Source organism: Antechinus flavipes, chromosome 1 (assembly GCF_016432865.1).
Source record: "Antechinus flavipes isolate AdamAnt ecotype Samford, QLD, Australia chromosome 1, AdamAnt_v2, whole genome shotgun sequence".
NCBI classification, from domain to species: domain Eukaryota; kingdom Metazoa; phylum Chordata; class Mammalia; order Dasyuromorphia; family Dasyuridae; genus Antechinus; species Antechinus flavipes.
In genome coordinates this window covers 225,703,844-225,716,755 of record NC_067398.1, presented here as the reverse complement: position 1 = coordinate 225,716,755, position 12,912 = coordinate 225,703,844, and the positions used below count along the sequence as shown (strand labels likewise).

Sequence of the window (12,912 nt, the reverse complement as noted above, 5' to 3'; positions counted from 1 at the left end):
GTTATAACTATTTGTAATTTTCGTAATATCTCAAAAGTCATCTTGTCCAACTCATACCCAGAAGAATTTATAATGCTGAATGGCCTCAACCAGCCTTAGTTGAAAACTTCTAGTCAATAAAAAAAAATTAGAGTAAATTAGAGTTAAAATGTAGATTGTTTTTCACTTTAGTCATAAAGCCAAGCATTCTTATTTCCAGTCTATAACACAGTTAATCTGGAGTACACACTGTTGTTGTTGTTATTGTTATTATGTGTCAACTACCAAAACTTATTTGATCTTAGCCTATATTTTAAAAGGCGTGTAATCTAGGACCATAGGGGTTTTAATCTCCTTTTATTTACCCTGGTCATTCTACATGTAATCCAGAGTAGGAGGGTTCCTTCCAAAGCTGTCCTTCCTACTTTGAAGGGCAATTCTATGTTGTCATCCACACTCAGTTCCCACAGTTCTCTCTCTGGGGTAGATGGCTCTTTTTGTCACAAGATCATTTATGATGAAAATATTTTTCTGAACTAGAAGAGTCTCTGAAAAAAATTTATCTTCATTAACATTTCAGATCTTAGGAAGTACTACATTTAGGGATACATGCATAAATAGTTCACTTGGTAGACTTTAATATGAGGCACACTACTTGGCCTTCTTGGTTTTGTAGAATAAAGTTTTTCACATTTAACTTTGTAAGCCCCAGCTCTGAACACACACAGTAGGTTTTTAATTAATGTTAGTTGAATTGAATTAAATTTGTAGAAAGGATACTAAACTATAGAATCTAATAATTGTGGTGGAGGTGAGAGACTACTGCCAAGAGGAGGATGGAGTCACAAAACCTTATAAGTTCACATCTCTCTTGATAGCATGATTTGGGCATGCAAGTCAGACACATGATAATTCAGAGTCTTCACATTAGAGGAAATAAGGTTGAGGGTGGTAGTGTTCCTTAAGCAGTAAAAGGTCTGCCTTTTTTCCTCTTTTCCTTTTTTTATGATCACTGACTCGATAATCTTAGAAAGAGCTACTTACCTTCTTAAACTAGAGTGAAAATGGCATTAGCCTTAGATAACCCAACTTCTGGGAGAAAGGGCAAGGGGATTAAGCTAGACTGGAGATTGTCCTGAGTAAAGAAATTGTTTGGGGGGAAAATGCAGGTTATTTTCCTCTTATTTTCATAAGACCAAGGTTTCTAATTATCAACCTGTAAAATAGCAAAACTGTAGTATACTTTCCCATTCCTCTCAGCTCAAAAAAAAAAAAATAGAATATGAATGTATACATAATTGTATGTATTATGTGTATATATTTGCCTGTGCAAACATATATAGGAGAATTCAGAAAATTACATGTTAAATAATACAATACTTAGTAAAAATGATGTTTCTTTATATAAAGTAAATTTTCTTTAGAGTACAGTGTTATTTAGGAGATAATTAAATATATCACATATATTTAAGCTTGAACCAATTTTGACACTAAGTCAGTCTAAACCAACTTAAGAGCTCCTCACTAGACCTATGCTTTTGATGAAACCCACCCAAGTGTAGCTTAGCTTCTTCTTCACAGAGCAAAAGTGGAGGGGAGCAATCTAATTAATTTGCTTAATAAACATATAAGTTAGAAGAAGAAGCTAAGATTAGAGATGACATTTTATACTGCAAGAATCCAGGGATGAAAGGGTTCTGTCTATTTTCAATTGCTTTTTTTGTAACATGTATTTAAAAATCTCATTTGGAATTGCCCAGCCCACGCACAAGAAACCAAACATTAACTGGGGAAGTCTGTTCAGAGTGGAGTAAGCAGCAAATGATACTCTCCAGACATGCTTCAGTAATTCCCAATTCCAAGAAATCTCAGCTTTGGAATTCTGCCCTTCAAGTGTAAATCCTCGTTTTTTTTTTTCCCTCTAGTCATAAAGTATTATTTCATTATAGAATAGAAGTGACCTTAGAATATTAAAAACTAAGCCATTGAGAAAAGCAGAATTTCTGGGCAATTTCTACTGAATTGAAAAGCCTTCAAACATTAGCTGGGCAACAAGGGACTGTGAATCTATCTAAATTCAAAACAGTTCATCCTTCTGTAGAAGGCTGGCTCACCAATAATAATGGTTTATTCTGGTTATACCTCCTAAAACCATCTACAAAGTAACATAATAGTAGACATTGTAGTATTCACTGGGAATTCTAGAAACATCTTTTAGAAGAATACATCTTTATTTCAGCATAATTGGTCTCCTTTGTAATATTTTCCTTTGTAATTCTGTATATTTTATCTTATGCATTTTAAAACATTATTCTAAAAAGGGATCTGAAACATCACCGAATTGCCAAAGGATCTTACAACATAAAACAGATTAAGAACTCATATCCTACACCAAAAAGTCACAGACCATATGACTTTCCAAATTGTAAGAGAAATCTAATCACCAACAGGTTGGTCCCCAGATAATGATTTTTTTTTTTTTAGCCACAGCAAATCCTAACATCATCTACTAAAGTATGGATTTGGGATTCTGCATTAGAACAGAGAGTGATAGTACCCCATTGAAATCACAAATATTGAAATACTGAAGCTGAAGCTAGTTTTTCCTTGTTTTCTCTCTCTTCTCTCTCTCTCTCTCTCTCTCTCTCTCTCTCTCTCTCTCTCTCTCTCTCTCTCCCTCCCTCCCTCCTCCCTCCCTCCCTCCCTCCCTCCCTTCCTCCTTCCCTCCCTCCCTCCTTCCTCCCTCCTTCCTCCCTCCCTCCCTCCCTCCCTTCCTCCCTCCTTCCTCCCTCCCTCTTTCCTTCCCTCCCTCCCTCCCTCTCTCTCTCTCCCTGGGAATTAAGTTTCATAAGTAGGAATGTTTCTTGAAATTAATTCTAAACTCTCAGTCTGCTTCTGGAAAAAACTGTATGTACAATAAGCTTTCTTGCGCTCTGCCACAATTCCTAACATAACATATTCCCATACTATCAACTTAAGGTGGTCTGTAAAATCCACAAGAATCCAATAAAAGTTCCTAAGTTCTCTACAAATGGCTCATCTGTTTCACCCTCACAGTCAACATCCTATCAGTCTTTATACTTTATCAAACTACTTTGCTTTGAGATCCTTTCTAGATCTAAATTTATAGTATCTGTTTAACTTCAGAACCCTTCCTAACTTGTTTTCACACACAGACTTTTCTAGTCTTCTTATACCTCCCCACCTTGTGTATCCTACTCTTTGATCTCCAATGAGACTAGCCTCCTTGCTGTTTCTTATATAAAATACTCAATTTCTGGGCATTTTTTTCTAGCTGTCTCCCATGTCCAGAGTGTTCTCTCTTCTCATTTCCCCCTCCACCTGCTACAGAAAGCCTTTCTTGATTCCCCTTAATTCTAGTTCTATCTTTCTGATGATTACTTTCAATTTATCCTACTTCTTTGAACATGGCTGTTTACATATTGTCTCTCCCATTAAACTATGAGCTTCTTGAGAGAAGAGATTGAGTTTTGTTTTTCTTTGCATCCCCATAGCTTAGCACAGTGCCTGTCACATTTAATAAATGTTTGTTGAATTACTGACTAACTGATCCTATGATCTTATGACTGAATTTGACCTGAGTTCTGACACTTAACAGCTATATGACCTCAGGAAAAGTATGAGTCTTGGTTTCCTCACCTTTAAAATGGGAATAATACAAAACTGACATTTAGATAGTATTTTAAAGTTTGTAAAACATTTTACATAAATCCTCATTTGAGTCTCTTGCCAACTTTAGGGTAAGAACCTTCAGGGTTGTATCATGAAATAATTTTGTGAAACATTTTCTGACCATTGGAGCAAGAGATGTGGGGAAAAGCAAAAGAAATTATAAAATCAATTTCATATTTTTCTTAGTAAATGAAATGTAATTGGCAAAATATTATAAAACTTAAGGCTAAAGCAAAGTGTGCACTCTTCTTTTCCAGAAAGATTAACACAACACGCTGGCTTATACAAAAGAAATATATTTGTGTATTTTTATATCTTGCTTAGTTATTTTTCAGTCATGCCTTACCTCTGTAAGCCTTTTTGGGTTTTCTTGGCAGTTATACTAGAATATTTTTCCATTTCCTTCTCCATCTCATTTGATAGATGAGGAAAATGAGACAGGATTAAGTGACTTGTCCAGAGTAACACAAGTACTAAGTATCTTAGAGGCTGGATTTGAACTCAACAATAGGATTTTTCTTCACTCCAGGCCTGGTGCTTTATCAACTGCCCTAATTTTTTATAAACATGGATGTATCCTTAAGCTTCAAAGCCTTTATTCTGCTATTCTTGCTAAAATATGGTTCAAGATCATAATATTCTTAATTTTGATGAGGATAAGCTATGTCAGATTTTTTCTCTGATGCGTTTTGGTTCCTGAGTGGGAATTAAATGATTAGGATTCTGCTACTACCTAATTATGTGACCTTGAGCAAATTGGCTTCCCTTCTGAAAGTCTCAATTTATTTATAAAATGAAGGAGAGACGAATAATTTTCCAATCATCCTGCTGCATTCTGCCTTTAGGTTCATTTGCTTTGGCAAATAATGTCAGATTTTCTTCAAATTTTGTTATTTTGATATTCTTTGTTTCAGCTCTCCTTTTTTGTGTGTGTTTGAAATCTGTCAATATCTTGTAGAGTACCTAATACTTTAGAGAGATTATCCTGTGTTTGTTTTAAGAAATCCATTTTTGTTTGTCTTTTTAAATTATTTTTTTATAAAAATCTGTCAGACCTACTTTCCATCCTTATTTCTTCCTTTACTTCTTTTGTTGAGCTTCAAAACCACTCTAAACACTAAGGGTTCTTACAATTGTTCTATTGTCATTTCTGACAGTTTTTTTTGTAGTGTTATCACATTCTATTATGATTTCATATTGCTTTTACTTGATAATCTTTATTGTTTTGCGACCTCTTTTTGGTTTATTCTTTTTTCTATCTCCCTTATGGTTCTTATAAGATTTTTCCTTGTGATGATTTTTTTTCCTTTTTCTGCTGTTTTTCTTATTATTCTTTTTCTTCACTTGAAGCATTTCTTACTATTTTTGAGATGATAAAAAGAAGCTAAATTTAGATGTATCTATGTAATCAGCCATCTTGCTTCAGATCTTTCAAGACTATGTATTTCTCTTCAATTCAATTTCAATTCATAACTCATCAAAATACAAATGGACCATAGTCAAAGGTACTTAGAGAATAAGCTACAAAGCTTTAGAAGACAGTCAAATGCAGTATATATAATAGTATTTAAATATATTCAATGCCTTTTTTCCCCACAAAGTGAAAGACCAACAGAATTGGGTTTTGTTTTTTTTATATATTTAGGATGCACATAGAGGACTCTTCATCCAACAACTCCGTCCTACCCAAAATTTACAGCCAAGAATAAAACTGAAGATGTTTGGCCATTCAGGATCTGGAAAAACTACTCTTGTGGAATCTCTCAAGTGTGGACTCATTAGGAGCTTTTTCAGACGCCGAAGACCCAGACTTTCCTCCACAAATTCCACTAGGTTTCCTCCTTCTCCCTTGTCTTCCAAACCAACAGGTAAGATAATTTCTGGTTAAAATTCTGTATAAAACTGGTATATGTGTTGATTCACATTATGGTATCATGAGCTGAAAATCATACTAATTCATAGTTCATTTGGCTAATGTGTTTTAGTTTCTTCTGAGGCATGTAATTAATCTTTAGATTTCCACTATTACATTGAGATCCCAAATCTGTGAGGAGCAAGTAGCTAATGCGATACCTCAGTCTGGGCTTCTATATAACTTAGGAAGCCAAATTCTGTTAGTATTATCTGATTTTCCTCTTATCAATCTAGGTTATGAGTGTCTGAAGGTAGTAATTAGCTAAAACAAGACTGACTAGATTCAGCATTGGAACACTTGTCCCTTATTGCTTAATATCCCTTAATGGAGGAATTACAAGTTTCTCTTTTCTATATCTGCCTAGTAAGTTGGCTGTTATTGATAGTTCTATATTTCATGAGAATAGAAGTTTAGACTTGGAGACTCCACTCATTGCACTGAGGTTCATTATCTATATATCTAGCATGCATATAAGAGAAAAACATAAAAGATATCCTAATGGTCTTCCTGCTGAGAGTGCTGCTTAGCTAGCCTCACTGGAATTCTGAAGGCTTGGGTAGAGATTGGAGATTCAGTGCATCCTACCATCAGAATCCCCATATTTAGTTATATGACCCCATTTAGAATTACAAGTCACAATTTTAAAAGCTTTGGTCTAAAATATAATATGATATAAAGCACAAAGTATTGAACATAAAGTCAGAAAGAGCTAAAATCCAATCTAACCTCTGACACTAGAAAGGTAGCCATGATCAATGCTTCATGTTACAAGTCTCAAATGAAATAACATATGGAAAGCACTTTGCAGACTCTAAAGCACTATGCAAATGTTTAGAAATTGTTATAGCAGCCAAAAAAACTAGTGTTACCTTAACCTGAATTTAAAAAAAGGTATAAAATGCAAGAAAACAGAAATGATTGTCTTATAGTCTGTTCCAGGCACACAATAAAACAAATCTTGATTTGTAGAATTTGCTGATTCCTGAGATATAAATGCAGCAGCCTCCAACATACTCTTAGTTATACCCTTTTTTGCAAATGAGAAAAAAAATGTGTTTCCCCTAAGAAAATTCATAAATCTGTTGCAAAGCTAGGTTTGAAACGCAAGTCTTTTTCTCATTTTACAACTCTTTTTTTCGATATTATGCTAGAGTTGGCTCTACCACTACTCCCTCAAAAAAAAAAAAAAAAATGGTGATGCAAAAGAGATAGACCTTCTCCAACTTCTTTCTCATGAGGCTAAATTGGTGATAGACCCATCCACTGATATGTATCAAAACCTGAATCTGAAAGAATAAAAGTTCCAAATATCAATCTGAAAAATACAATCTTGATACCAGTTGTTAGAATATTTCTAACAACTGGTATCAAGACTATATTTTTCGGTGGCTTTGTTCTTTGTGCTCACTTAATGATTGAAGGTGTGTTAGTCAGTGAGTCTCTGAGCCAACCAGAATCTACTCCCAGACAGCAGCTGAGATAGAGCCTTAAGATCAGACTCTGATAAGTGCATACGTGTAAACCTGTATTACTTTCTCCGATTACTTTCTCCTCAAAAGAATTAACTATATTAGCCCTTCGTGCCTTCTAATTTTAGATGTCTGCCTGAGATTTTGCCATTCTAGTAGGTTCTTTACAAAAGTTCTAGTTCTCACAAGTTCTAGTTCATCAGTGAGTATCACAGAAAGTAAAGAGCTCCTTCAGGAGATATCTAAATATACCCACATCATCAAGTTTAATGCTGTCTAAATTTTCTTAGGAGAATCTGTATAGTAAACCAAATGATCCACCCCAAGATATCTTGAGCACTTAGGAATAATACCCTTTCTGAAAAGCTTCCTTCACTTTTTCCTTTCTTCCAACCTATGGATGATTATGTCTAGCTAGTCTTTAAATTTCTACCTCATGCCTTTTCATTGGTTAATTGGTTCCCCTAAGGGAAGAGTTAAAAGAAAGATTGTTTTTGTATTCTTAAGTTGTATTTGATCAAATTATCTGGAAGTTTTCAAATTTACCTCCTAATCAGCATCTCATTCAGGATCTGTCATTTACACTGTGCAATCTGGAATGTCTGATCCATAATTAACAAATTTCCTTCAATCCTGAACCTTTTCCTTTCTCATTTCTTCCATCTTCTAGTGTTCACTGAATTCTGACACTTTTATGATGACAATGCATATTTCTGGTATTGTTATGCTTTTACTCATACTTTATCCATCCACTCAAACCCCAACTGGTCATGGTGGAGGAGTTTGAATACTCCTTATTCCTTGTGGCCACTTCTAGGTTCTCCCTCTGCTACTATCGTTGAGGTACATGGTGTTCCATTTTCTTTAAGATGTTAATGTTGTTCTGATTATAACTTTGTATAATTCCATATCTCCCTATGCTTCACTTCTCCTAAAATATTTTTTGCCTTCATCAAGACCTCCAATCCTTTGACTTCTCAATGTTTTTTCAGTTTCTACCTTACCCTTTCTGACTTTATTTCTCTTCACTAATTCTAATGTTAACCAATTCAGTTCTCAGGACAGTATCTACAAATCCCTTGACTATAACTAATCATGATTTGCCAAACCTCAACTCTGAATTACCCCCATCATCACCTTCCTTTGTTCTTCTGATTCACATACTGCTAGATGGAGCTCAGAAAATTATGAAACTGATTGGTCTACTATAGATTTGTTAAGTGATCTCAGCAGGGCTAACAAGACAATTTTTTAATACCTCTCTGACTGTCTCACATACCATCGATGACTAATCCAGATCTTCAAGTTTTCTATCATATCCTGTCATCAAGAACTTTGTCTCATACTTCATCCAAAAAATACCCCACAATTGAAGATATTTGTTGAAAAGTCTCTCTCTTCTTCCCTTCTTGTCGTCTCACATCAGTCACTTTTCTCTCACACCTATTTCTGTTAAGAAGATGACCTTTCTCTTTGCTTATGTTGTAAACTTTTGTGTTGGCACCCTTCCTATCTGCTTCTGTCTTCTCCAGCACATTGTCCTTCCTCACTCTGTGTTATCTTCAATTTCTCCTCCATCTTCTGGCTCTTTCCTTCCTGCCTATAAATCATGACCATGTCTTTCCCCATCTGAAAATAGTAAAGGCAATAGAAAAAAAAAAAAAAAAAAACTTGATCCAAGCATCCATACTAGCTTTTGCCATATATTTTCTTTTATCCTTAATGTATAACCTTCTTCAGAAAGCTGCCAACATTGGATGTCTCCACTTTTTTTTTCTTTCACTTACTTCTAAACACTCTGTAATATGGCTTCTGATCTTAGTCTACTAAAACAGCTTTTGCCAAAGTTTTAATCATTGATATCTTGATTACCAGATTTAATGGCTATTTTCTCAATTATCTTTTCTTCTTGACCTCTTTACCAGATTTAATGGCTATTTTCTCAATTATCTTTTCTTCTTGACCTCTCTGTAACCATTGCCAATCCCCATCTTCTGAATACTCTTTCTTCTTTTGGTTTTCATGAGGGCATCATCGCCAGTCATTCTGAAACATATTTTGCTGTGGGACCCAGATGGCTCTGAAGGAGAAAGTGAGGCTGGTTACTTGCACAGCCCAACCTCACTTAAATTCAACTCACTTGGATGTCATGGCAACACTTCCCTGATGTCATGGTCCTCTTCAAGAATCAGATGCCTGAATCTCTGTTCATCATAAGATGGGTCCTTTGTTAAGCAGGTAGAACCCAACCATGAAGGGCTTGGTTCAAATAGTGCAATAAAGTTTTCTCCCAATTCCCACAATTGAATGGTTTTCTCACAGGACAGAACTTGGACTAGACCCATTATTAAATAGAAAGGGAATCGATGTAGCTCCAAAATTGATTCACAAAATGAAGTTAATGTGATTCACTCACTCCCCACGTTTAACCACTTATTGTTCTAATCCCCTCAATTCCCTCACCATGAAACTCAATTATCATCTTTATGAAGGTGATTCCAAATCTTTGAGATTTTTTCAAACTATTTGTCCTAAATGAATCTTGAAATCATTATGTCCAAAACAGAACTCATCTTTGTTCCCAATCCTCCTCTCTTCCCAGCTTTCCTATTATTATTGAAGGTCTAACTATTCTACCTTCTCATAGTTCACAACCTGTGTCATCTACAACTTCTCACTCATATCCCACGTATCCAACGTTTGGTCCAATTTTGTTGTCTCCACCATCACAGTGCCTCTATCTACTATATGCTGTCTCTTCTCCCACTGCCACCTCCTCAGTCTAGGTTCTCATTATCTTCCATCAGGACTGTTACAATAGCCTGCTTCAAGTTTCTCCCCACCCAGCCCATGCTTCATTCATCTGACAAGATGATTTTTGTAAAACACAGGTCTGACAATATCACCCATCTCACTCTATCCAATAAACCTCTGTGTGACACTTGAAGCTTTCTGTGACTTGGCCACCTCCTTGAACACAATAGTCCAACTTCCTACTCTATATCTTTGTGGTAACTGTTCTCTGTGTCTCGGATGTTCTCACCTCCACCTCTTGGCTTCTCTGACTTTCTCTAAAACTCAACTCAAATCCCACTTTCTGTCAAAAGTATTTCTTTCTTCTTCCTTTACTACCACCACCACCACCACCAGAGTTAATGCCTTCCTTCTGGTATAACCATATTTCTTTTTTTTTTTTTTCCCGAGGCAATTAGGGTTAAGTTACTTGCCCAGAGTCAACTTCAAAGCTGGTGCTCTATCCACTACACCAATTAGCTGCTCCTATAACTTATTTCTCTAACATATCTTCTATGAACCTAATTGTCTTCTCCATTAGGAAGAGAGCTCCTTTAGTGCAGGAAGAATTGTTTTTGTCTTTCTTTTGTACTCTCAGTGTTTACCACGGTTCCTATCACATATTAAGCAGTTATCAATGCTTGTTGATTAACTTACTAATTGATAACATATCTTGATTTTTTCACCTTAAAGATGAGCAAGCATAGAAACTTTAATAATAAAACTTTAAACATATTAAAAATAAACATAAAAATATTTCCTTATTCTCACTTAGTTCAGACAAATCTGTTCTTAATGCTAATCAACTAGGAGGAAAAAAGAGTTAGTGTAGGTTTGTTTAGCCTGTGAAGGAAGTGCCAAATTAGTCAACTACTTCTGGTTGGGAGGGGAGAATGCAAAAGAGGAAAACAAAAATAGAAATGCTAGTTTTAAAACAAAAAGAAGAAAAATAAACCAAGAAGCTCTTGTGGGGTTAGGATAGAGGGCTAAACCAATAAGGAAATAGCGTTTTAAAGATGGGTATCAAGTTGATTTAAAGCCAACTGATTTGGAGAATGCTTCTTTCACCACCCGGTCTCCACTCTAAGGGCAATGTACCAGTGTAGAGTGGTGTGAAAGTTTTGGCCTATCAAGAGAAAAACAATCCACAGCAGATATTTAAGAACTGCAATTTAATCAAGGCTTGTTTTTAATATATGTGCTTTTAGTCTGGTTTAGTAATTAGACAATTGCCAGAGGGAGTTATCAAGAAAGGTGCATGTGATTTAACTATTAATGCCTACAACTGTGTGGCCAGCCCAAGTATGTGGCCAAACCCAGATAATTCATTCTCTTATCTGTTTGCCTCAGGTTCCTTATTTGTAAAGTGGGTATAACAATACCTTTTACACATACCTCACATGTTGTAATGAGAAGCCAAAGCCTTAATTAAATTTTCTTATTCATTACTGCCATCCCACTTCTATTTTAAATTTTTATACTTAAAAAAAAAAAATTTGACTCCTAAATAGAATCCTCCTATGTAACAAACAAAACAGTTCAACACATTGGCCACATCTGAAAATGTGTGCCTGATTCCATACTATCATTTATCCCTTCTTTATGAAATTGAAAGACTTGTTTCCCCATCAGCCCTCTGAAGTCATGATTAGTTACTGCATCAGTCAAAATCCTAAAGTTTTTCAGGGGTGTTTTCCTTTAAATTTTATGGTTACCAGGTAAACTGATGTCTGGTTTTGCTTCCTTCCCTCTTTATCATTTCGTGTCTCCCAAATCATCTGTAATTTTTCATTACATTTATATACCACAATTTGCTTTAATGAAAATCATTATTAATTCACTTCTTTACTACAAAAAAAAGTTATTATAAATATTTTTTAATTATGAAGAGGACCATACCTTCTGTTGAATGATTTTCTTAGTATATATGCCTAATAATGATACCCCCAGGTCAAGAGGATTTTACAGTTCAGTGAATTTTCTAGTACAATTTCAAGTAGTTTGGAATTGTATTAAAGATTTTACTCCACATTTTGACTGGAGATTTTGACATTTATGATTTTGACTGGAATATATTAACCAGTGTCTAGAACTATTAAGAAATATCCCTTACAGTTCCAGTCTAAAAACGGGATTATAGCTCTGCTTTGAAAGACATATTTAGGAAGGGAAATCCAGCCTTCTAGGATCTTTGTCTTAGGTTAAATGGCAAGGAAGAAGTCAGTAGGAATAAACTTATTCTTAAAACAATATAAATCTAATATCACTAAGCATCAACCTCTATGAACAATGATTGAGGAATGGTGGATACATTTATGGTATAGTAGTGTTATATAATGCAATTTCACCATATATTATTGACACATATCACAGATGTAATATTATTAATCAGTCTTGCTCGTGAACTTAGGCTAGTTTTCACTTACTTGAAATTTGATTGACTAAGGAAATAATTTCAGACCTCTGATAGATCTTGCTTGTCTCTGGTACAAAATAGCTAGGAGGTGAAAAGTCAGAGTCCCTCCCTGAGATTTTCAAGACCAAGATTAGCAATATGACACAAACTACAAAGTTATACTCAACCTTATCAATGCTTCATCCTGGATGACTACCCTTTCCCTTGCAATGACTAAGTAAATTTCCTTTTGTTAGCTATCGGATGGGTTGCAAATAAAAAATTTATTCCAGATTTGGAACTAAATTATCAGGGAACCAGCCTGTTTCTACAGATACACACAATACAAAGAAACAGGGAAAGAAAGTAGAATCAAAACATTACAGGGTCACAAAATCTCAGAACTGGAAGAGACCACAAAAGCCATCTAGTTTAAACTGTAACTGAGTAAGAATTCTACTTAATACACAACAAGGAGTCATCCAAACATTGCTCAGATTAATCTAGATTGTTTTGAAAAAGACAGAGACAGATTCAAAGAGATTGATTTATAAAATCAAAGGCCTAAAACCGTGTGTGTGTGTGTGTGTGTGTGTGTGTGTGTGTGTATGTGTGTGTGTGTGTGTGTATACACATTGTATTTTATATATTTGTACATGTATATATGT

The 12,912-nt window shown here is 35.1% G+C and overlaps 1 protein-coding gene across 2 annotated transcripts in view; it reads left to right on the top strand.

Annotated features, from left to right (window-relative positions):
* The window catches only part of DAPK1 (death associated protein kinase 1), a 224,008-nt gene that overhangs the window by 194,401 nt on the left and 16,695 nt on the right, over nucleotides 1–12,912 (top strand). For both annotated transcript variants that reach the window (XM_051996986.1, XM_051996995.1), the window contains one exon: nucleotides 5,318–5,540. In XM_051996986.1, coding sequence (XP_051852946.1) covers nucleotides 5,318–5,540 — 223 coding nt within the window. The remainder of the gene's footprint in view (nucleotides 1–5,317; nucleotides 5,541–12,912) is intronic.